Raw genomic sequence first — 24100 nt, 5'->3', positions numbered from 1 at the left:
TAAAATAATTAAAAGCAGAATACATTTTTTTTTATATCTTTCGACACCATCACGAAGCTGTCTTTGTGTAAGGTATTTTCCGCTATAATTCTTTAAATATGCAAGATAAAAAGATGGTATGTCACCAGATATATAAGGAACATTCGAAAAGAAAGAAAAACAAAATTGAGCTTCATATCCTCTACGCATCCTCCTACAAAAAAATAAAATAATCAAATTATATCCCGCTCGAAACATCCAACTTTTATGTGAAACATTTTTTATTAAAATCATTACTTACGAAGTAATCCAAGAGGTGGAATAATCCAAGCTACGTGCATCAACCTGTATAATTAATAATTGATTTGAGATTACAAAAGTGAATATATAAAAGATAAAAAAATGCACATTTTATGTATTAGACATATGAAATTATATTTTTGTTTGAAACTAATTAAATGAATCGCTAAGTATTATCGTACTGTAATCTAAGTAAGTTAGATATCTCAATTATTGTAAAAGTATAAAATGCTTTCCAATGTTTCTTTTACTTCTGGGAATGACTATCTTTGGCGGAAATTGTTTTTCAATTAAATTTGCTTGTTTCCTATTTTTCTAATATTTATCCTGATATCTATCCTGATATCTATCCTAATATTTATCCGGAAATTTAGTATATATACATATGAAATACGCACAGATAGGTATTATTATACAAACATCCTTGCTGCATCATTTTGCAAGTCACACGCGCGACTGCTTTTTTTCTCCGAGGACACTGTGGTCAAGTGAAAGCTATCTGCCAGAACGATAATTCGGTATAAACCGAATTTATTTCTTCTCAATAATGAAGGTGTGCGTGTTCCTATCTCTACTTGCAATATTGCTCCTCAGTAGCAATGGTATTCTAGGTGAGTACCTATTAAATCAAAATCATTTCTTTAGCATAAATACGACAACGCATAACTTAAATTTCAAAGAGTACATATTTACATTTAAAGGAGGATAGTGAGAAAATGACAAATTTATGTTCCTTCAGACATCTAAAATCCTAACAAGGCATCATTTTATAGGTCCTAAGATATTACAAAAGTATAATCGGTAAAGTTGCCGAATCCTAGATCTAGAACTAGAAATATGTTGTCAAGGTCAACATTCTTAACATCTTTTTCTTATACATATATAGTGTGGTCGGTTTTAATTTTCGGATTATACACAAAAGTATGTTTGATATCATATATGTACATATATGTATCATACATATATGATATCATGTATGTTCTATATTTTATACAAAATTATAGATGAGATATTGTGATCATTGTCTGCGTATGCGTGTGTGTCCAAATTATAGTGTATGTGATGTAGTTACGTTATTATCGGTGTTACCCAAATTTTTATTATTTCATTCATTTTTTCATTGTACTTATGCCACTATAAAAATATTTTAAAAAATCCTATCAAAATTTATGAGGAGGTAATACATCGACAGGTTCATTGTATGATGTCAAACATACTTTTGTGTATAACTTGAAAACTAGAACCTTTTTCCAGTATATATATATACGGTGTATATATACTGGAAAAAGTTGTTCAGGATGATGGGAAAATTGTAAGAAACCATAGATAAAATTGACGGGATGTAAAATCCAACATATATAAGTAACGATTTTCGTTTACAAAATAGCGCTTCAATTTTTATATTTCATACATTAATTTCGAAGTTATGCACATTTCAAACCAGAAAATTGCAATTCGCCTTTCGGGGCATTAAACGTCGACTACCATTCATTCTATGATATCAAAGATAGATAGCTAGGGTATCGCGGCATTTCATATAACATTTTCTCAATAAAAAAAAAGGCAACACCATAATTTATATCTTAAAACAATTATTCTGCATTTGCTTGATAAAATAAAATAAGATAGCGGTTTGCCAGCAAAGCTACTATTTTTATCAAATTCTCTATCTAAAGAGATATATGTATAGATAAAAAAATTATGTATCTATTTTTATTCGATTAGATTAGATTTTATTAAATTATATACATATATAGATTTATATGGATATATATAAAATCTTTATGTATAAAGAATGTCTATATATAATCTCTATAAATAGATCTTATATAAAATCTTTAACAGAGATTATACTATACAACTATTATACTATACTACTATATTATACGTTCCTATTATATGATGATGCACTATACAACAAGAAGAGAAATTTAGAATAAGTTTGACATTTTGTTTAGTAGCTTATGCAATGGAAACCTGAAATTTCGATGAAATCTTTGTTTCACTTCATTGCTCAAAGACATATAAATAACCAAAAATAGTGCCATATAATTAATGGCTTACTAGAAAGTTACCTCGATAATTTAATGTTTCTCATATATATTTACATTAGATAAATAATAATCGTATTCTATCAATGAAAAGTAAATAACAAGTTTTGAACATCGTTCAAAAGATAATCTACTATACATATATACATAGAAACAAATGTTTTGCGAAAAAAAGTTGGAATAAACTTTATATTAAAGCTATATTTCTTTTTTTATCAAGCTCAATCAGGACCTAAGCATAATAAGGTAGTAACTTGTTATGTCGCTTCCTGGGCCATTTACAGACGTGGCAATGGAACGTTTGATATTCTTAATATCGAACCAGAACTTTGCACACACCTCATATATACATTCGCCGGGCTGGACAGCACGACATGGAACATTAAGAGCCTCGATCCTTACTTAGATGTTACCAAGGGTAAATACATATTGCAAATTACTCGACACGATTAAAAGTATACCTACATATATAAATGACATTTTCGTTCTATGTAATATTCCAGAGAATTATAAAAAAATGACCGCACTTCGTCAACAGTATCCACATTTAAACATTTTACTATCAATTGGAGGATATAACGAGGGTAGTAAAAAATACTCTGATCTTGTTTCATCGCCTATACGAAGATCTACGTTCGTTAGGAGTGTAGTAGACTTCCTTAGGTACGGAATCAAACATTAAGACAGTTTAATATTTATACTTTGCTGATTTGTACGATAATCTTTAATTTACAGGGCATACAATTTTACTGGTTTAGACATAAGTTGGGAGTATCCTGGATCACGCGGTGGTAATGTACTAGACAAACTAAATTTTGTCAGGCTTCTGAAGGTAAATAACGTAGCGCAAAGTAATTTTATCGAAAATACTGTTTTACCTGAGCCAGAAATTAATCGTATTCTCTGTTCTAATAGGAATTGAAAGAAGCATTCCAAGAGTCGAACTATCTATTAACAGCAGCTTTAGGTGTCGGTCGAGACACCATCGATGCAGGATACGACATTCCCGAACTTTCGAAATATCTCGACTATATGCATTTAATGGCCTACGATTATCATGGATCATGGGATAGAAAAGTGCTGCCGAATTCACCATTAAGAGCTGGAGATAATCTGGACGTGGTAATGCATTTGGATAGACTACAATGAGTATCGAGTACCGTTGATGAAATACATATAGAATGAAATTTTTGTTTAGGTGGATACAATCAATTATTACTTAAGTAGAGGTGCAGCAGCAAATAAACTAGTATTAGGCTTGCCTTCGTATGGCAGAACTTTTGTATTGATGAACGCATTAAATTCCCCTGAAAAAAGTCCAATGAATCAAACGATCGTCGGAAACGGGTTTCAAGGGCCTTACACTCTCCAAGATGGTTTTATGGGATACAATGAAGTAAGTTTTACTTTTGTTAAACTAATTGGATACATTATCTATTTCTTTTTTATAAAATAATTGAAACGTGTATAATTCCAGATTTGTGAAGAATTAGTGAATTATGGAAGTTCTTGGGTACATGGCTGGGATTATGGTAGCGCTACACCTTACATCGTTGACGAGGAATTCGTTATAGTATATGATAACCCCAAGAGTTTAAAAGAAAAGGTTGATTAACATCTATTACAGATGATGATAATAAATGATAGTACTACACGCGTTACCTCTATAATGTTTTCCCAAAATTTTTAGATCGAATATGCGATGAGCTTAAATTTGGCTGGTGTAATGGTTTGGAGCATCGATACCGACGACTTCGGTGGAAGATGCGCATCTCTGCAAAACTCTCTAGATCCAACAAATAGCAGATACCCTTTACTAAGATCGATTAACGTGGTTCTATCTGAAAAAAATTAGGTAATTAGTGATAAGGATAATGGTAAAGAAGACAGTAACTCATTTTCCATCACATAATCTCCTCATAGTCTTATTTTAATAATACGCATATCTTTTGTATATTATATCTGAAACGGTTTAGTGATGACGAGTTCATAATGAAGAGACAGTATTAAAAATTATATAAAGATAAGATTGATAAACTGATTTTTCTCTCTTTATTCATTTGAAAATGTTTCTCTAAAGCTGTCATTATCCATAATGGAGATATTGACTAATGGCGGATTTGACGTGACAATAAATGGGACTTTGTGTCTACAGTGACCAAAACTACAATCGCGATCGCAATCAACAAGCTCGTTTCATTTATTATATGTATAAATCATAATTATATATTAGTAATTGTATATCAAACGATACGATTGCACAGGTTTCATCATGTAAAGGTACTGCAAAATGGAGGAGAATGGAAGGATCCACGACACCATCTACCTTACCCTTATGAACAAGCACTTAAACTGAACTTCAAACATTAATGAATAAACAAATCGTCCTCTTAATATGCGTTTGGAAAGTATTCAACTTTTAGATCGTTATATAAAACACACAAAAAAAGAAGATTTAAGGAAAATCGATCTATGCGAGACACTTTTTCGTACATCGTCAAGAGAATTGTAGAATAACTGACAGTTAAAGAATGTAAAATGTAAACTAGAGAAATATATCTTGCAAAGAATTATCCTTACAAAGAATTTGTCAATGTGTTAAATATCCAATGAAATACTAAGATCTTGATTAATTGCTACTAACTATGAATTATAAATAAGACTCAAATGCATCATTCCTAGCTATTTTACTACATTTTATTACATATTAATTTTTGCATAATATACAGGCGCTAATATCTTACAATTGTAATATGAATATGTCTAATAATATAATTGTTTATCGTAACACTTCTGCACTTAACTACTATCTTCTACACTTCAAAAAGACAATGACAACTTTTAAAATCTTTCTGCATAATATTTTACTCAAAATACGATCCCGCATGAAATGGTGTAACTTTAAATTTTAGTTCAAAAACATACCACCAGAGTGCGCTTGTTACGTATCCAGGATCAGGAACGTATTATATTCTATCAGTACCCGGATACCATTCGAATTTTCTTAAAATTTATTTCGATATCCACCTATTTACATGAAAATACCATAAAACACTAGCAATTGTATATTAACATATTTCAGACCAGTCGTTTTGCTACTAGATATACCAAAAATATAGTTAAATCGATTCTGTCTAATTGACAACGACGAAAATACTAGAATTTTCGTGATCGACTTCCAACATTAGGATAAACACGAAGATTCGTAGTCCGTGTGCAATATGTTAATAACTTTAAATATAGAACAATTCAGGTTAGAAGATTCTTACCATTCTGAAGCACTTATATGCTGATGTACGTTGAATTTTCATATTTTTCACGAATTCTCTGCAGTTGCTATTCATGTTGCTACCTTGGACAGCGCGTGAGATGATGTGATTTAAAATTTTAATTCCTATTTCTGCCACCAGGGCGCAAATAACTCAGGTACGTATTATGTTTTATAAATACCCCGATACTGCATTTTCTCGGCACTTATTTCTATACAAAATTTTATAACTCATCAAAAAGTTCGTTTAAATAAATAATATATCATCAATAAGATAATTACTTGAGATAATAATATTAATTGCACTTAACTTACATTATCATCGAGAGATTTCAGTGCAGGATTGATTTTAAATTCAATAATATTACTATTATTCACAGAATTTCTTCTTATGCTCATCCCATGTTCAGGATATCTTTGTTTTTATCTCTTCTAGTTATTTATAGTTTTACACGTTAATATCTTTATATGTTTATAAGCCTAAGAAGCTTTTCTACCACCAATAAACTTATAGTCCAAAATAATTCATACAAAAATTCCATTGTAGATTTTCCACCTTCCTTCCAAAGGAATATTTGAGGATTATAATAATTGTACTTTGTTAGCAAAATTCACATCGCTCATCTAGAATTAATTTAGCAAGTTGAGAAGTGTCCTTAAATATCTCAACTAAAAGCGGTGCTATGTACAGCGAAGGCTGAGTCACTTTTAACTCGAATATATATTTCAGATTTATTATTCTGTAAGTTACATTTACGTATTATTATTCTATCAAAGTGACCGATTTTATCTTTTAAGTAATGTTAATTTTAAAAACGGGCGACGAAAGTCTTTCCATTGGATTTTTACTTCATCGCTGTAAAATATAGCAATAAATATAATATAAATAATACATAAAGTATAGTGAGAGACAAGAATGCTAACTTTTATTCATTTTCTGTTCTTGAACTTCTTGAGAAAAATGCACCTTACACGCTGCATCACGTCTTTCATCGATGCCTTTATTTTGTTTGTGATCTGTTAGATGTATTGTCACTTTCTATTGATATATTCCCGATCGAAAAGAACGCACCGTCTTCATTTTTCGAAAAATATTTTGCTCCTTTCTCTTCTAAAAAAAGAGACAAACAATCGGAAAAGATGTTAGAATTATGATTCGTACAAAACAGAAGGACAAAACGAAATAGACGAAGAAGAAATATTATACTTTGAAAATTAAAATGTAAATTTGACTTACGGGTACGAAGAATCTCTCTAATCTTAGACAGCCCTAGATCGCTCTCTTTTTTGCCAGCCAGTAATTTGCAATCGGGAGCCTTGATTATTTCCAGGAATATCCCTGATTAAAGAGTGGACAGCGCTATGAAAACATGACATTTCAATTTGTACTAATCCATCCATTCAAATGATCAAATATGTTACAAATTCTCTACTCTTACCATTTTTGTATCTTTATCAAGATCTTCGTGGACTTTCGACGAACAGGCTATGAAAATAAAATTATTTATACTAGTGATTTGAACAATTACTTTGATTTACATGTTTAAGCTATGACGGAGCACAGATAATTTTAGAATGTGCAAGTTTTCCTGCAAATAGAGGAAAATATAAACATAGTCTGAAGCAATGGGCAAGCATGTGGACTGATATGGAAAATAAAGACACATTAGAAAATTGGCGAAACAGAGAAATAAAAACTGTGGAATTTCCAAGACGTATAATGAAACAATAACATGACGTATAATGTGATTATTTGATGTTTTGGAAACAGCGTTAACTCGAGTGATAAAATATTTTTCTACACTTTTATCATGATTCTTGCGAACTTTTAGTAAAGAGGTTGTAAAAATAAAATTATAATAATTACGGCTTTAATTTGACAGCGAAATCAAACTGATCAAATTCAACAAATCACAACTTAAACATTTTACCCAACTTTAAATATGATCTCAATTCATACTGTTCGCAAATATCTTGGGTAATTTTAAATTCAAATTTCAGTCATTAGCAGCTGTGTACATATTTTATGATATTTTTTAAGATATCCAAATATTATATAAATAAATAATTAATAATATAATGTAAATAAATAATTATATAAATAAATAAATCCAGATTTTTGTCTTTGGAGGAACACATTTTATATTTGTTCCAACTATTTCTTATTCAATAATAAAACAAAATTAGAAGTTTCATCGTAATAAATATGATAGTAAAAATTAACAACTAGGCAATTAATTTCTATGTTCAGATCGATATGCGTCCAGTTGTCCAATACAATACTAAGAACATAATCCATAATTTTTCCTGTCTTTTTCTTTTCCAATTGTCCAATGACAATTGATTTATTGCCTACAGCTAAAAGTAGTCTTGTTCAAGCTGTCTCAACACGAGTATGCGTGTTTCAAACATATTCTAATGTGAGACTACAATTTCGTAATATTCACAAGTGTAGACAAAATTATTTCCTTCGCCATGATGTAAATATTAGTTGTTGTAATTACCATATATAAATTCTTTTGCTATTTCGAGGTACTCGTTTACAAGCATCAGAAATAACATACATTCGATTCATTCCACCGGTACAAATTATTTTTCTTCTCTTAATTATTTAAACTTCGAGCTAACACTCGTTCTTGAAAATTTTTTATTTATTTATTTATTTATATAAACTTTATACTAACATTAGTCCACGAATATATTTTATTTATTCATTTATTTATTTAAGCTTCGTACTGCTTCATGATCATTTTTAAACACCTCTTTCGATAAAACAAATTATCGTTCAATCGTTGTTTCAATTTTTAAGAATAATATCAGCGATCAACATTATATATATTAAAATTGTTTGTTGCGTTACGTTTTGACTTTGGTGCTATAGGAATGAATCTAAAAGTTAAAAAGTTTCGTGCTATGTTTTCCCATAAAACATTGATAATTTTTGCTTTACTTTCGTGAATTCATCGTTACACTCGCCGCGTTAACATGCAAAACACAACGTCGTTCAAGACCACGCAACGTCCTTGTAATTATAGGCATGCACACGATGTGTCGCGCTCGATGATAAGAATTTCAACCATTCTCTCGGGACAAGAAACTCACCGGTAAAAAGGACTCCAGTGAAAAAACAAGAAGGAAAGGGTCGTGCAAAAGTGTAGCGGAACGTATCTGTTGTCGATTGACAATGTCCAACGACACATTCCGCGATAATGCGCGGAAGGAATTCCGTGCTGGAACAATCGGATGTTCACGATGGCTCGACGATAGTTTCTTGTAACAACTTCATGTTTATTTCCGATTGACGTAACGATGTTTTTTACCGAAGGATAAACTACCGTCGTATTACGCTGCAATGATTGGAGTACCTTGATCACTATCGTTTGCGACGAATCGTGATTCTTGTACATCTTTTTTTTTATTCTATTATCGCGTGAGACCAGGTGTAAACCAGAAATGCTATTTCGTTGCGACCCTATACATTAAAAATACAACAAAAATATAATATATTATAAATCTTAAAATACAGGATGTGTGGGAAAGGGCTAGTTCAAAAAATAAAGAGAAGAGCAGATGATTATTCGAATAGAGAACAACCAACGGGAAGCTCAAAAGAATGCTGAAAGTCCGGATATAGGGCGATGGAAAAAACGCCCAACATTTGTTAGGTAAATTAACGACAATCTGCGTTTGCCAAACCCAGTGACCATTTAGAGAAGGATCGACGCATGCGTTCAAATTCTGACGGACGTATCAGCAGTTCCAGACTGCAATGGTGGGAGAATCAGGCACGTGTGAAACAGCTGTAGATTCAATCAGTGTATAGAACAGGTACAAGACGACACATCAATCGGTAGGTTCCTTCAGTCCAAGAAACGTTCCATCCATCGACATCCATTTTCTTTTCTTTTTTCTTTCGCATTTTATGGCTAACCACTTATCGCGATGCGTTGTCAGTGACAGAGAAAAGTGAAACTGAAATGAAAGATCATGGTGAACAGCGCAGTAAAATACTAAGGTGGCACATTCGTGGTAACTGTTAGATGAAGAAATTGGTGAATCACGTGTTTAAACGTTCTCACGTGAGCACCGGTCAGGTGATTGTAAAGCGTGTCCTCGCACGTTAAACCGTTTACTATACTTACTAATTGTCACTCGAAGATCCGTTAATTGCCGGCTCATTTCGTCGACGTTGAATGGAAAGGGGGTACGCGTTCAATTAATGAGACGATGCAGCTCGCATAGCAAGAAGACACGCCGATGGAGTACGACGGAAAGTCGGTTGAAGCTCAAAATCAAAATTCTTCCTTCGTTGTGGTCTGCTATTCAAATCGAGTCACCGGAGTGTATCGTGTTTTCAGGATTCCAAGTTAAAATGTGCTGAAATTGTTTGGTTCAGGTCAAAGAAAGACTGGCTGAGGTGAAGAAAATTTTAGTGACATGACTGGATTCAGTTTCGAAAAGTTATTGAAGAACAGAATTCCTGTTCTGAATTGGCTACCCCTGTACAAAACAAAGGATGCATTGGGTGATCTGGTTGCGGGTTTCACGGTGGGCCTGACCCTGATACCACAGGTATTTTCCAAAGCTCATGATCTTTTCGTCGTGAATTAAAGTCTTATCAAAGTTTCGCGATGTCTATTTCATGATTCCATAACCGATCCGATTCGAACAAGCTTGATATAATTTCAGGCGATCGCGTACGCTGGATTGGCAGGTCTGACGCCGCAATATGGTCTTTACAGCGCGTTCGCTGGCAGTTTCGTTTACATAATTTTTGGTACCTGCCGAGAAGTTAATATTGGCCCAACTGCGTTGATTTCTTTGCTAACATATACGTATGCGAGGTAAGCTGTTCACGTTCTCGTGGAAACATTATTCCTTTAGACTTAATTTAAGATTCAAGCCTATGAATGAACCATCTCAATTGACTAACACAATGGTTGAATTTGCGTATATCATAGCAGACAATTGGAGCCATCATATAATATAATAGCGACTGAAAAGATGCTGTTATCCTTTGAAACGCAGTTATCTTACTTCGAGCCTTCCTTTCAGCCTTAGTCTTGAGATCCACCTACTTTAATAATGTTGTACCTCCTTTTATCATACGAGTCACGTTTAAAAATACTTGGAACTTTTGACGAATAGCCTTTCATTTGGCTCTTGCTCTTTGATCCCGGAAACGTGAGGCCCCAAATTATTTCAGTAGCTTTGGCAATCACAGTTCGTTTATGTTCGAACGTTTAATATTTCTGCTCTTATGGTATTCCAGAGGTATTCCCGAGTACGCTATCCTCCTGTGTTTCTTGTCAGGAAGCGTTACGATAGTTCTCGGAATCCTTCGACTGGGATTTCTGGTGGAGTTTGTTTCCATACCTGTCGTATCGGGATTTACGTCAGCTGCCAGTCTAATTATCGCCTGCAGCCAAATCAAGAGTTTATTAGGCTTGAAGATACACGGGGAAAGTTTCATCGAGATTTGGCGGGAATTGGTTAACAACATCCACCGGACCAAAATCCCTGACCTGATCTTGTCTTGCTGCTGCATTCTAATTCTATTAACCTTGAAGGTAATTCACCATGGACTCTATCGCTAGCAAAACGAGTTCGTGTGCGCTGTGAATACGTAAAAAAGGAAAAAAGAAGACAGAAAATCAACGAGAAAAACGAGCCAGTCATACATACTCATACAACTCCTTTTTATTTCCTTCTCGTTCCAGATACTCAAAGATGCCAAGGTCTCGAATAAAATTTTAAGCAAACTGATCTGGTTCCTTGGAACCGGTAGAAACGCCCTCGTCGTAATTCTATGCGCCGTGGCGTCGTACATCTTCGAAAGTCGCGGTGGAGCACCTTTCATTCTTACAGGTCACGTCGAGGCCGGACTACCCTCCGTTACTCCACCACCTTTCTCGATAAACGTTGGAAATCAAACCGTAACTTTCCTCGATATGTGCAAAAATTTAGGTACCGGTATCATAATCGTTCCTTTGATCTCGATCATTGGGAATGTTGCCATCGCGAAGGCGTTTTGTAAGTTTCCAAGCGATATTTCATTTTCCGATAGCTCTCGACGCTCTTTATATTTCGAAACGCTAATTATATTTTTAACAAAAGCACGAGGAAAGTCGCTCGATGCTACTCAGGAGATGTTAACTTTGGGTCTGTGCAACGTTGTTGGATCATTTTTCCATTCCATGCCGGTCACTGGTTCGTTTTCAAGAAGCGCCGTGAACGATGCTTCTGGCGTAAGGACGCCCTTGGGCGGTATCTACACAGGTAACCATGAAACGTTCGCGATTATAAACGTTCACGAATATGTGATGCAAATTAGATATCCATTATAGGTATTCTAGTCATTCTTGCTCTGAGCTTATTCACACCGTACTTCTATTACATTCCAAGAGCGACCTTAAGTTCCGTGATAGTTTGTGCGGTGATTTTCATGGTCGAGGTGAAAATGATACGACCTATTTGGAAATGTAGCAGTGAGTAAAAAAAATCAGTGAAACTTAATATAAAATAATAATAATAAATGAAATTAGTAGAATTAGTAATTAATTAGTAGAATTGTAACTTACAATGGGATGAAAGCTTACAGAGCTATGTCAAGGTCATTCGAAGAATGTTGATAATGGCGTCATAAGCCATTTCAAAATATACTGATTCGGAAATGTGATTCCAGAACGAGATCTGATCCCGACTTTCACAACATTCTTCGCATGTTTATTCGCCGGTGTTGAATTGGGAATTTTAATAGGAGTGGCAATTGATCTGGCAATATTAATTTATTTCAACGCCAGGCCGACAATATATATCGAATACAGAAATGTAAGTACATAACAATGATAGACAAAGATTTGATAAAGAGATTGCTATTGTTTTAAAAATATCCCCATTTTATTTTCTTTCTCACCGCAGACTCCTACGTTAAATTACATCCTCGTGCGTCCCAGCGCCGGGTTGCTGTTCCCAGCGGTGGATTACCTGAGGATATACCTATTAGAGAACTTAGCTAATGATCATCATAAATTACTGAAAAATTTCAAGAACACGAAAATCGTCGTACTAGACTGCAAGCACATCGATAAAATTGATTTCACTGCGGCGCATGTACGTGTAATAATCTGAAATAGCGGATTAAGAATTTGGCCTGGATTTTACTTCTTCGAGCCTCCTTTTCCCGTTTCTTTCACATCCTTGTTACAAAAAGATATCTTTTTCTTTTTTCTTGATCGCGTTTACAGAGAAAATAGCAGAGATTTTTATATTACGATGATAATGAAGAAAAGATATAACTCGATTGCTCAACAATCGCTCAAAGATGTAAGATCTAGGACAGATTTGAACACAATTCGTTAATTTGTTCAAATTCCTCGATTTGTAACATCTACAGGGATTAAATATGGTAGTGAGAGACTTTAAGGAACAGAATCATTTCTTGATAATGCTACGACCGTCCAAGGAAATCGCACAAAGTATCCAATCGCTCTCTAAAGAAACTATCGATGTGGTCAATACCGATGCCGAGCTCGTAGCTATTTTGAAAGAATTAAGCACGACCAAAGTAGCTAAAGAAATTGGTGCAGAAGTAATAGATATGTCGAATGGAATAACTATCAGTGCCACGAGAAGTGAACTAACGAGTACGAAGCTTTGAAACGAACTCTAAATTTAAGGCATGAAAATTAAATAGAGACACCGATAATTGGATCTTCAACAAAATATTTGGAATTTCTACAGGCTCCTCTTTTTTGTTCCTTTTTTGTTTTTTTAATATATATATATATATAATATAATATTGAAATTGAATTGTAAGATTATCAACGATATCGTATAAAATCGTAATGAACATTAACGCATGTTTATGATGTATATATGAACCGTATGATAATTCGCAAGTTTTTTTTAACTTTTTATAAAGATATACGAATCGACCAGCAATGATATAATTCATCAGAAATTACTTTATTTTATCTATTTTAAAGAGATTCTATTGACACGTGCATTTCATAATACAGATGAAAGAATAATACTGTGGTTATAAATGCATATCAGAATATGTCAAGGGATTATAATATATTTATATATATATATATAACATCTACCAAATATGGCAAGTTTACGTTTTATTTTGTAAAAACTTGTAAGTCCTCGAAAAATAAACTATATGATATTTCTTAACAATATAAGCAATATTTAAACAAAATATATATATATTATAAAACTCTTTGCCTCCAAATAACACAGAAAGAAACAATGAAGTAAACAAAATTATTTGCCGATATTAGGTCGTAAAAACGAAATTATTTAACACTGTAACCAATTAGAGCATAAATTATCATCGTAACGATATCACATGTACCTACTAAGGAATCGAATTCAAGAAGAAAAGGAAAGAACGGAAATATTTGTAATGCGAACTAAACCCTGAATCATCATAATACTTTCGATAGTAGGAACTTAAAAAATGTTTTGCAAATTTGCATCTAATTACACATCGTGTATCGCGCCAATTACACGATGTGAAACGTTTCGTAACAAGCGCTTGATTATTGTTTTAAAAGTACATAGAATCCAAGTAACGAGTAACATCAATGTCTAATAATCATGGTAGATATAAATATCTGAAGGAAATCTAGAAAATAGATTTGCTACTTTCACACTGTTACGTTAGGAAACAAGATGAACTATCGCGTAATATTTCCAACAAATGGCAGTATCATATAAACTTCTTTTTAAAGCTTCTCAACTTTGAAAACTATCTTCTAATAGTGCGTGACATCTAATACGATGTATGTGATATTATATCTAGATTAATTAAAAAACTGACTTGTACGATATACATACATGTACATACATATACATATATAAAGATAACGATGACACAAACAGATGAAAAATCGTAAGGTAAATGTGCAACCGCCTTTTTTGTACCGCATAACTGTAATTATCTATCGAAAACAAGAAATAAGTGTATATGCATGGTACTGTTCACTGTTTTTCTAGGCTTACTGATCCATTGTTTTGCGCATGTTACGTCCCGTGTTTAGCCTGGTTGAAAGCTCTTTTGAAGATGCGTGGTAAGTCGTATTCTTTTGAAAATGAGGGATGTAATGCTGCGCGTTAACAGCGTGCATGTTGTAAGTTGCGGTTTTTATATCCGACTGTATGGATGAATTTTGCATAGTATCAGTCTTCCGCGAATAATTAATTCCGTAATACATACATTCTTTTGGTGATACCATAGGTGGTATACATTCGGAATTATTTTTCGATACGTCATCCTTTCTGCTGTTAGAGTCTTGATTATTGTGGTACGTAGGGCAGGTCTCTGGAATTCTTTGATAACTGGTACAATTAAAAGCGCGTGGCTCGTATTTCTGATTCATCTGCATGTGCATATTCGACGGACCATTCTTCGCAGTAGGATCCATTGTAACTGCGTACGAGAACGGTACCATCAGCTGACTATCTTGAGAACAATTTTGATACTCATTTGGCACAGGTGCTCGATATTGACTAGCTCTCATGTGAACATCCACAGTATTAGCCTTCATTCTGACACTGTTCGTTTTACAACCTTGCATATAATTGTCAAGTTTTACAGGGACAGAAAAGCTCGGAGCATTTTCCAGAGATTGCATCGGCTGGAAATGTTTATATAAGCTGCTCTGCACGGACGTCGATGCAGGACAATTCATAGAATCCGTCAAATTGTTCGGTGGTAATGCTTGATTTGGAAATGTGGTGCAGTTGCTGTATGGTGGATTTTGGAATAATCGTGCTGGATACTGTATCATTGGATTCCAGCTTTGCATACACATTGGTGGAACGTAAAATAACGGATGTTGCAAATAACTCGTTTGTTGGATGTTGTTGAAATCCGCGTTGCACATGTGTCTGGAATTCTGAATTGGGATGTTCAAAGAATGGGCGGGATTTATCACATTTCCAAAAAGAAACATATCTGGAAGAGGTAAATTCCACTGATTATGCTGTGTAGTTATAGGATGATTATGAAAACCTGATGGTGGTAGAACTGACGTTTGAGTATTATGCATAAGAATATTAGAAGGGTCGGTTTGCAACATGTTTTGGTTTTCTATACTGTAAGAAGAGGTACTTGGAATTAATATATTTTGAGGAATGATTGTACTGTCAGCTGTTTTTCTTGGTACAGTTTGTGCATTATTATACTGATTTAGATAGACAGCGGGCATATTCTGATAGGGCAACCCATTTCCCATAGCGATAGCTGGATTAGAATTATTCTGTGGCAATATGCTTTGTGGTGACATATGCGATGTTTGTTCTGGCTTTTGATGTACTAAATCCATAAGATGTAAATCTCGTTCGTTATTTTGACTGCTGGTGGTTGTATTATTATATTGAGCATTATTATTATCGAAATAATTCCTATTTTGTACATTTTGGTGGTTTTCAATTTGTTGAGCATTATTTGTATGTGGTGTATTTTGTAAATCAGAATAAAATGAATTTGCTGGAGGCTTGCTTTGATGCATAGAATTATCAGAATATGATGTTACAGAATGATGTGCCATATTAAATTCCTGAATGTTATCTAAAAATTTAACTGATTTCGTTTCTGAATTACTAGTACTTGTTTTATTATTGCTATTATTATTACTAGTATCTTCTTGTTCAGTCTTCACAAATTGTACTTCAGTTTCATTACAAGAAGCCTGTGAAATCTGTGATTCTTGTGGTGTATGACATGACGTATATATACTTGTGCAATCTTTGGTACTACTTGGAAAACAATTTAATGATTTTATAGACTGTACATTATTTATAGCAGGTGAATCTAATGCATCAGTCTTTATATTACTAGCACCGTTACTTGTCTTATGTGAGTATACAGTTATCTTTGAGCCTTCAGATTGAGAACGCATCTTTGTATCTGCTGAATTAATACGATTTACTCTATAATCTTTTGTTAAGTTATTATCTGTAATATTCCTTTTATGATCATCTGTTTTCATTTTCCCATTTACATCCTTGATAAACGTCTGAAATATACCGGAAGATCGCCTATAAATATTAGAATCTTTCTTAAATTTCTGATTGTATGCTTGATCATCTTTAATATTTCTTTCATTGTTGTTCTTTGCATTAGTTAAATTTGAGTAACTTCGTTTGTTTGATACTGAATTTGTCTTTATTAAACTTCTTTCATTTATATTGCATTCTGTAATACTTGAATTCTTTGTGCCTTTCCCAGAAACATTCTGATTGGATTGTATACTGCTAATTTGTTTATTTACTAAAGGTTGTTGAGTTTCGCACTTCTTTCTTGATACGTTCTCAGCTGAATTAGACACGTTAATACTGTTATTAAAGCCAGATGAATTATTAATATAACCATTTTCTTCTGGCTTAGTTGCATTTTTTGAATATCGTTGCTGTGACTTTATTAAAGATTTATTTCTATTATAGTGGACATTATATGATTGAGTACGCGTTACATGAATCTTATGACATTTTTTTATGTCATCTATTTCATTACTTTTTTTGTCTGATTCATTTTTACTTGGTTTTAACTTTGTTGCAACAGATTTACTTTTCTCATCTAATCCCTCTATGGATCGGCTTTTATTACCACTATCATTAAATGTAGAAAAATGTTGTTTAAAAAACTGTTGCTCCTTCATTCGTGCTCCTTTTCCCGTGATTAAATTTTTATTGTAACTATTGACTTTGCTATATTTATCATTAAGCTTAGGAGTTGTCCCTACAGCTACCTTTTTTGAATCCATAGAAGTTGAAGTTATATTATCATTACATAAATTCAATAAGTCATCCTTAGATTTAGAAGTCTGTTTCGAAGGAGTCCAAGATTCTTTCAAAGAACCTGCAAGCAGAAGACATTTTTTTACTGCAAATTCCTTACAATGATATTCTAGTCAGTTTAAGAAATTTCATTCTCACCTGATTGTTTTTTAATCTTCTGATCATTCAATCTTTTAGTATTAATTTTTTGAGCTGTCTTTTGTATACTTGTCTTTGTGTCCAATGGTGACTGACTTTTAGATTTTTCATTATTATTATTGTTGTCATGACACTGCTTTGAGTTTACTTGATTATCCACATCACTGTCTGACTTTGGTAAATTAGATATATTATGCTGACTATTATCCCTGATTACATAAATAATACAGATACAACATAGAGAAATTCACAATAAAGAAAATAAGTTCTTAAATTAATCTGTTACATACCATTTGCTATCAGCTTCATTATGTAATTTGTCAGATTTACTATTTTCATCTTCAGTAAGTCTAAATTGCTCTAATTGAACTGTAACAATATCCTCTGTCAAAGACGTATTGATCACCTCCTGTTCATCCAGTCTTTGCATTACCAAAGATTGTGAATTTGGAAATAGTGTATTAATTACATTAACATCTTTGTTCCAAACAGTCTCCATATCTTTTTGAGAAAAATCAACAATTTCTAAAGTTGATTGGGATGTATCTTTGCTTAGAGTATTATTGTTTTCATTAATATCTTTATTTAAAATAGAATCAATCTTATTTAATTCAGGACTGTTTGAAAGAGTGTTAGTTGGGGCAACTTCAGCTTTTTCTTGTGTTCCTTCATTTACTTTACTTTTGAGTGTATTATTTACTGTTTCTTTTCCATCTGCCTTTATGCTATAATATAAAAGATGAATACAGAACATTAGGAAACACAGTTATGAATAATTTCCTAATATTTTATATTTTCTTTGGATATAAAAGATACTACTATTGATTAATATCACTTGCTTACAAGGTTATAATTTTAATTGTATAACAAAGGACATCACGATAGCACTCAACAGTATAATTAAATGTAACATTAATAGAAAACATCCCACTTGTTTAAATGTATTTTATTAAAGTTTTTACAATAAAAGGTATACTAATAACCATTAAAGTAATAATATGAAATGATATAGAGATAAAGAAAACCTAAATAAACCAAAATATGTAAAATAGATATAAACGTACTGGCCTGATAACTGAGAATTACTTTTTAGCCACTGCATATTATGCATCTTGCCGATTAAGGCCATCTGCTCTGTATGAAATTTCTTTTCTAAATCTGTATCAGTGGAATCCATTCTACCTATTACAGATTTAGGTACAAAAACAAAATATAATTCTTGACAAAAAAATAATACATTATTTTATTCAGAAATCAGATTAAAGGAATACATGCTCATAAGATTGTAAATGATATATGAATAACAGGTATGATCTCAATATTGAACGTAGGTAGTCACAATCAATAATATTGTGAAACAAAATAATGGGACGATGCAAAATATTAAAAATAAAATATATGTAGAGTAAATAGTTAAACACGTTATACCTCTAATGAATTGCCAATAGGCGATACCTTTCCACATGTCCTACTGACACAAATTATATTCGCTAAATGACCTAAGATCAGTAGCAAATTTGAAGTAATAAACAACAAAAAAATAATCGTTCGATATATGTTACTTCACATAAAAATTCTGAAATTATCCTACGGACAACATACAAAAAACACGATAAAAATTACAATCACTTTGGTCAATGAGTTTGTATCAAACGCATGTTATACATAATTAACGCGAACATCAAAAACAATTACAATAAATACAATTACGACGCAATTGAGATCGAATAGGTACGACATCAATCTAAATGTTAAACTTGGAAATAATGTGATGGTTACATCTACGATAATGATAATTATCCGGTTACCGTATAATTAATCTTCTGATGGCAACCAAAGCATTAAACCAGAAACTTTAACAGCGTAAGTTTTTCTTCCACTTAATTTACAGAGATTAGGAGGAACAACCGACCACAGTAAAGGACGCCATAATACTGATGGACAGGAGGATGCGTAAATGCAAACGAAAGAAAAATTTTCAAAGTGAATAAGAAAAAAGTCTCGTTTATATAGCCCTTTCATTGTACATATTTTTTCGATACTACAACGTTCGATTATCTTAATAATAATTATCATATATGTGAAAAATTTGTTATTTTAGAATCGTAATAAACTTTCGAAATTCAAATAATGCCCCCCTCGAAGGACGTTTCGAAACACTGGAAATTTATTGGTTGTCACTCGATGAAACGACAAGCCTAACTTGTTCTCCCTAAATTACCGACTGCAGTAGAAATGCAGTCCCTCTATTGATAAATATGCGAACTGCACTTTCTCTCTGAACCATCCCCAACAAACGAAATGCCGATTCTCAGGCTCAGTTTATATAAGATCGTGTTCGGCGCGTATACGATCTTGTCGTGGTCGTAGGGAAAGTAGTACATATGTATTTGCCATTTTTACGTAAATTTGTTATAAAGTTGTAAAAATTATGATATCGTGTTAACTCACAGCCTGCAATAGGTTATACTCAGTTTCATAGGCAATCAATATCTCTATCAAGAAAATGACACATACAAATATAATAATTTATAATAATTAACGGTGTGCCCTGTAACACTTGTATTTGACAGAAGTATGTTATCCTATTCACTGTGCTACATAATTGGTATGTATTTCCTTTTCATATAATGTTTGTAATCATATAATGTTTAAAGTTCATACTGATATAACAAACAGATATAAAAATTAAATTCGTATGACCGCGTTTATATACTTTTTTAACGCGTGTCCGATTGTTGTCAATGAAAAGGGTCAAGTAGCTATGGCCCTTTAATTAAGTCGGTGGAGTTAAATGGTGTCAGAAGAATGTTGTGAAATATTGTATCGGAACAGGAGAAGTGGTCAATGATACGTAAAATGGCAAAAAAAGCATCTATAGTTACTGTAACCTTAAACACCGGTGAAATTAAAATCATGCCATTTTGTAGATATGTTGTTATCGTTGATAATTATGTATCGCATGTATAATATTGTTGAATAATTATGATAATGGTGCGATTGCTAACAATGACGTCGTTGTTTCGCCATATTTTAAAATATTAGCAAAAAACAGAAAATAATATCTTCTATTTTCAAAAAGTAGGGTATGTCATTTTTTTTGTTTTCTACATTTGATTTATCATTTATTTAATCATTATTTTTGTCGTCAAATTTTTACAAAACCAAATCTCTATATGGATACAGATAAATCTGTTTTTTCGGAGAATTTATATTATCACACTTGGAATTGCTTTAACGCTGAAATTATCAATATACGTATATTCTTACTTTACATCGAATAAGAATTAGTATTGTTGGCGACTGGTGTAAAAAGTACGAAGGCTAGCCGAGATTTTTCCTTCGGTAACGTGAGATAAATTGTGCACTGTGTCTGGGTATATAAGCAACCAAAAGGCCTTCGGTTTCTTTCAGTTTCTCGTTAAATCGTGAAATGAGAATACCGATAATTTAAATACATTCTAAATAGGTTTTTCTGTTGTCTTATGATATTACGATTCATGCTAACTCAACAATCATTTGAAAAACATTAGTGAGCGTAAGAAGCTGCGCTTCGGTGAAAATCCCAGCTTCCACCAGTAAGAATTTTGTGAATTTGAAGAGGATATTTGAAAAATTATTCGAATTAATTAATTTTTTGGGCATTCAAGTAAAAATTACTATTTTAAAAAATTAATTAATCTGTTTAGTGTCTAGATTAACCGGCTTCCTATTTTTTATAAAGGTACATAATTTACAATGGCTCTCGATGCAATAGACAAAAAACAATGGCATTCAAAAGGCGGACAATTAAATAAATTTGTTAAAAAACGTATACCTATTACGGCATGGTTACCAAATTATAATTCCGAAAAATTTTTGAACGATGCTATCGCTGGCATTACCGTTGGGCTCACTGTTATGCCACAAGGTCTTGCTTATGCAACTTTAGCCGGCTTGGAACCTCAGGTAAATAATTATTTTCTAAAACAAAAATTTACAATTAATTTATTTTTTTAATTTCGTTACTTTTAAGATAACAAAATATATATATATGTGCGCGTGTGTGTTGTGTTCTATAGTATGGCCTTTATTCTGCATTTATGGGAGCTATGGTATATATAGTATTTGGTTCATGCAAGGATATCACAATTGGACCCACTGCTCTTATGGCATTGATGACTCACGAATATGTCCAAGGTAGAAATGCGGATTTTGCAGTATTGTTAGCCTTTTTGTGTGGTTGCTTACAAATACTGATGGCTTTCTTACGGCTAGGTAATTACATTATGTTATTCAATATTTATGCAGTATAATATTATTTGATATCTACTTTAAAGTGCAAAATGTTTTCCAGGAGTACTTATAGATTTTATATCAATACCAGTCACAGTTGGTTTTACTTCTGCAACATCTGTTATAATTGTTGTTTCTCAGCTAAAGGGACTTTTGGGATTAAAAATCTCCTCTCAAGGGTTTTTAGATACTTTAACAAAAGTGTTACAACACATTCATCAGATTAGTTGGTGGGATACTGGGATGAGTTTCTCTTGTATTACTATTCTGTTATTATTTAGGGTAAGTATTTATTAGTTACATTATTTAAATAATTGTAGGAGAAAATTAAGGTGTCTCTTTTGTTTAGAAAATGAAAGACATCAAGTTATGTTCAAATAACGAGAAACCAACTAAATATCAAAGGATACTGATAAAAATGATATGGTTATTATCAACAGCTAGAAATGCTGTCATTGTTATAATCTGTTCTACCATTGCTTACAAATTAAATTCTACTGAATATGGTTCTCCATTCATCCTTACTGGTCCTGTAAGATCTGGTCTTCCATCTTTTGGATTGCCTCCTTTTTCTACACAAGTAAAAAATGAGACTTTAAGTTTCACTGAAATGTGTTCAGAACTGGGTGCATCTATAGCATTAGTACCTATAATTGGTGTCCTTGGGAATGTAGCAATAGCAAAGGCTTTTGCAAATGGTGGTAAAGTAGATGCAACTCAAGAGCTAATTACTTTAGGAATTTGTAATGTTCTTGGATCTTGCGCAAGTGCAATGCCGGTTACTGGGTCCTTCAGTAGATCTGCAGTGAATCATGCTAGTGGTGTAAAAACACCAATGGGTGGTTTATATACTGGAATATTAATATTGCTAGCTCTCAGCCTACTTACTCCTTACTTCTACTTTATACCGAAGGGTAATGCCATTTTTCTTATTTTATTCATATTTTATGTATTAATATCTCTAAATTAATATTATTTGTCTAGCTTCCTTATCTGCAGTTATTATATGTGCAGTAATATATATGATTGAATATCAAGTTGTAAAGCTCATATGGAGAAGTAGCAAAAAAGATCTGATTCCAATGTTTGTTACCTTCTTGTTCTGCTTAATTATTGGTGTCGAGTATGGAATCTTATTAGGTGTGGGGACAAATCTTATGTTCTTATTGTATCCTTCTGCACGCCCTACGATACATGTTGATAAGTGTAAAGTTAGTAACAAATGAAAAACCATTTAGCAAAATTATATAATCATGTATTTCTAAATGTATATGAATTGTGTACATTTTAGACTAACTCTGGGGCTGACTATCTCTTAGTAACACCAGGGAACAGTCTTTATTTTCCAGCTGTAGACTTCATTAAAAAGTCAGTCGGCAATGCTGGTATAAAGCAAGGATCTTGTCAAGTTCCAGTTGTAGTTGACTGCAGATATATCTTAGGAGCTGATTTTACTGCTGCGAAAGTAAGTAATTTAGTAATAGAATTTTATATAGCAAAGTAATAAACTGGTACCTATGGTAATAAGTTTTGATTACAGGGAATAGCAACATTGATAAATGAATTTAACAATCGAAAACAAGGTCTATATTTTTACAATCCACGATCGGATGTTATTGCTGTACTTAAAGGAGCCTGTGGAGAAGATTTCCAATATATTTCTACCCAGGATGAATTGTCGTACTTATTATCGACGCACCAAGGTAATATAAATATATCCACCTTAATATAGATAAGATGATCGGACGCAAACTTATATTTTTTAATTGTTTTCTATTTTTAGAAAAAACATCGCAACAACTGTTGGAAATAACACGAGATAAGTCGCACGAACCATTAATGTTAAGTAGTCCTGAAATCATTCACCGAAGTAGTCGTTCATGCCATGAGCTTAATGAAGTTACAACTACATTGTTACATGCTACAGCTAGTTAAACAGTAAAGAATATTTTCAACTTTTTAAACTTTGCTTTCAACTCTTTTCAAGAAGTGAAATTAAAATTAATTAAATAAGCATTTTACTTTTGCACTTCATTAGAGTAGTGGCATACACATCGCAGGACGTTGTTGGATAATTTTCAGTATTATTAAATTAAATTACAGAAAATGAAATGTTTGACAATTTCAGTACCAATTAAGATGTAAATATATATGACTTGCTATGCATAAATGAAGTATGTTATATTTCTGCCTCTTTTTTACACTTGTTATACCAATAAGAAATAAATAATATATTGTGTAAATATTTATGTGTTATAATTTGTACACGCCTATG

General features: G+C 32.6%; 4 protein-coding genes and 1 long non-coding RNA gene across 13 annotated transcripts; 3 read left to right on the top strand and 2 right to left on the bottom strand.

Moving 5' to 3' along the window:
* The first annotated feature begins 693 nt into the window (after nt 1-693).
* LOC122574730 (probable chitinase 2) lies at nt 694-4909 on the top strand. Its single transcript, XM_043742670.1, has 9 exons — nt 694-890; nt 2551-2748; nt 2834-2993; nt 3066-3162; nt 3246-3452; nt 3529-3726; nt 3808-3936; nt 4021-4185; nt 4595-4909. Exons 1-8 carry the CDS (start codon nt 827-829, stop codon nt 4183-4185), a joined length of 1218 nt encoding a protein of 405 aa, XP_043598605.1. The 5' UTR covers nt 694-826; the 3' UTR covers nt 4595-4909.
* Nucleotides 4910-5058: 149 nt separating this feature from the next.
* LOC122574735 lies at nt 5059-9438 on the bottom strand. 3 transcript variants are annotated; one of them, XR_006319150.1, is made up of 8 exons: nt 9303-9438; nt 8701-9070; nt 7038-7084; nt 6836-6958; nt 6523-6709; nt 5914-6454; nt 5600-5810; nt 5059-5357 (listed from the first exon to the last, which is right to left on the bottom strand). It is a non-coding gene; the product is annotated as an uncharacterized LOC122574735 (long non-coding RNA). The 3 variants fall into 3 exon arrangements; XR_006319151.1 differs by lacking the exon at nt 9303-9438 and having other exon boundaries at nt 8103-9086; XR_006319149.1 differs by lacking the exon at nt 9303-9438 and having other exon boundaries at nt 8701-9086.
* Nucleotide 9439: 1 nt separating this feature from the next.
* Nucleotides 9440-13785, top strand: LOC122574729 (sodium-independent sulfate anion transporter-like). Of its 2 annotated transcripts, none has more exons than XM_043742669.1 (10): nt 9440-9872; nt 9995-10170; nt 10288-10442; nt 10871-11168; nt 11319-11631; nt 11716-11877; nt 11946-12086; nt 12284-12429; nt 12520-12711; nt 12995-13785. In XM_043742669.1, the coding sequence occupies exons 2-10, from the start codon at nt 10036-10038 to the stop codon at nt 13256-13258; spliced, it is 1806 nt and encodes a 601-aa protein (XP_043598604.1). In that variant the 5' UTR covers nt 9440-9872; nt 9995-10035; the 3' UTR covers nt 13259-13785. The 2 variants fall into 2 exon arrangements, with proteins under 2 accessions (XP_043598604.1, XP_043598603.1); XM_043742668.1 differs by having other exon boundaries at nt 9957-10170.
* LOC122574724 (homeobox protein 2-like) lies at nt 13395-19705 on the bottom strand. 4 transcript variants are annotated; one of them, XM_043742653.1, is made up of 6 exons: nt 19359-19705; nt 18615-18732; nt 17841-18275; nt 17551-17759; nt 14828-17473; nt 13395-14765 (listed from the first exon to the last, which is right to left on the bottom strand). In XM_043742653.1, exons 2-6 carry the CDS (start codon nt 18725-18727, stop codon nt 14725-14727), a joined length of 3444 nt encoding a protein of 1147 aa, XP_043598588.1. In that variant the 5' UTR covers nt 18728-18732; nt 19359-19705; the 3' UTR covers nt 13395-14724. The 4 variants fall into 4 exon arrangements, with proteins under 4 accessions (XP_043598588.1, XP_043598586.1, XP_043598587.1 ...); XM_043742651.1 differs by having other exon boundaries at nt 13395-17473; XM_043742652.1 differs by having other exon boundaries at nt 13395-17473; nt 18615-18728.
* A 175-nt stretch (nt 19706-19880) lies between these two features.
* Nucleotides 19881-24009, top strand: LOC122574728 (sodium-independent sulfate anion transporter). Of its 3 annotated transcripts, none has more exons than XM_043742664.1 (9): nt 19881-20158; nt 21275-21498; nt 21612-21807; nt 21887-22107; nt 22175-22739; nt 22810-23036; nt 23117-23290; nt 23366-23528; nt 23609-24009. In XM_043742664.1, the coding sequence occupies exons 2-9, from the start codon at nt 21289-21291 to the stop codon at nt 23758-23760; spliced, it is 1908 nt and encodes a 635-aa protein (XP_043598599.1). In that variant the 5' UTR covers nt 19881-20158; nt 21275-21288; the 3' UTR covers nt 23761-24009. The 3 variants fall into 3 exon arrangements, with proteins under 3 accessions (XP_043598599.1, XP_043598601.1, XP_043598600.1); XM_043742666.1 differs by lacking the exon at nt 19881-20158 and adding an exon at nt 20222-21128; XM_043742665.1 differs by lacking the exon at nt 19881-20158 and adding an exon at nt 20222-21199.
* The last annotated feature ends 91 nt before the right edge of the window (nt 24010-24100 follow it).

Source organism: Bombus pyrosoma, linkage group LG14, assembly GCF_014825855.1.
Source record: "Bombus pyrosoma isolate SC7728 linkage group LG14, ASM1482585v1, whole genome shotgun sequence".
In the NCBI taxonomy this organism is placed as follows: Eukaryota; Metazoa; Arthropoda; class Insecta; order Hymenoptera; family Apidae; genus Bombus; species Bombus pyrosoma.
Note: the sequence above shows the minus strand (reverse complement) of the source record. Positions and strands in the feature narration are given on the sequence as shown.

What these genes read in the sequence shown, in the direction of transcription:
- LOC122574729 (XM_043742669.1), top strand. Translation starts at nt 10,036, where the DNA reads ATGACTGGATTCAGTTTCGAAAAGTTATTGAAGAACAGAATTCCTGTT. An exon ending in TAATTCTATTAACCTTGAAG is followed by an intron (nt 11,169 to 11,318) that starts GTAATTCACCAT and finishes TTCTCGTTCCAG; the next exon opens with ATACTCAAAGATGCCAAGGT. An exon ending in ACCTATTTGGAAATGTAGCA is followed by an intron (nt 12,087 to 12,283) that starts GTGAGTAAAAAA and finishes ATGTGATTCCAG; the next exon opens with AACGAGATCTGATCCCGACT.
- LOC122574724 (XM_043742651.1), bottom strand. Translation starts at nt 18,727, where the DNA reads ATGGATTCCACTGATACAGATTTAGAAAAGAAATTTCATACAGAGCAG. An exon ending in AATGAAGCTGATAGCAAATG is followed by an intron (nt 17,760 to 17,840) that starts GTATGTAACAGA and finishes TTATGTAATCAG; the next exon opens with GGATAATAGTCAGCATAATA. An exon ending in GAAGATTAAAAAACAATCAG is followed by an intron (nt 17,474 to 17,550) that starts GTGAGAATGAAA and finishes TTCTGCTTGCAG; the next exon opens with GTTCTTTGAAAGAATCTTGG.
- LOC122574730 (XM_043742670.1), top strand. Translation starts at nt 827, where the DNA reads ATGAAGGTGTGCGTGTTCCTATCTCTACTTGCAATATTGCTCCTCAGT. An exon ending in CAGTAGCAATGGTATTCTAG is followed by an intron (nt 891 to 2,550) that starts GTGAGTACCTAT and finishes TTTTTTATCAAG; the next exon opens with CTCAATCAGGACCTAAGCAT. An exon ending in TTACTTAGATGTTACCAAGG is followed by an intron (nt 2,749 to 2,833) that starts GTAAATACATAT and finishes GTAATATTCCAG; the next exon opens with AGAATTATAAAAAAATGACC.
- LOC122574728 (XM_043742664.1), top strand. Translation starts at nt 21,289, where the DNA reads ATGGCTCTCGATGCAATAGACAAAAAACAATGGCATTCAAAAGGCGGA. An exon ending in TAGCCGGCTTGGAACCTCAG is followed by an intron (nt 21,499 to 21,611) that starts GTAAATAATTAT and finishes TGTGTTCTATAG; the next exon opens with TATGGCCTTTATTCTGCATT. An exon ending in CTGATTTTACTGCTGCGAAA is followed by an intron (nt 23,291 to 23,365) that starts GTAAGTAATTTA and finishes TTTTGATTACAG; the next exon opens with GGAATAGCAACATTGATAAA.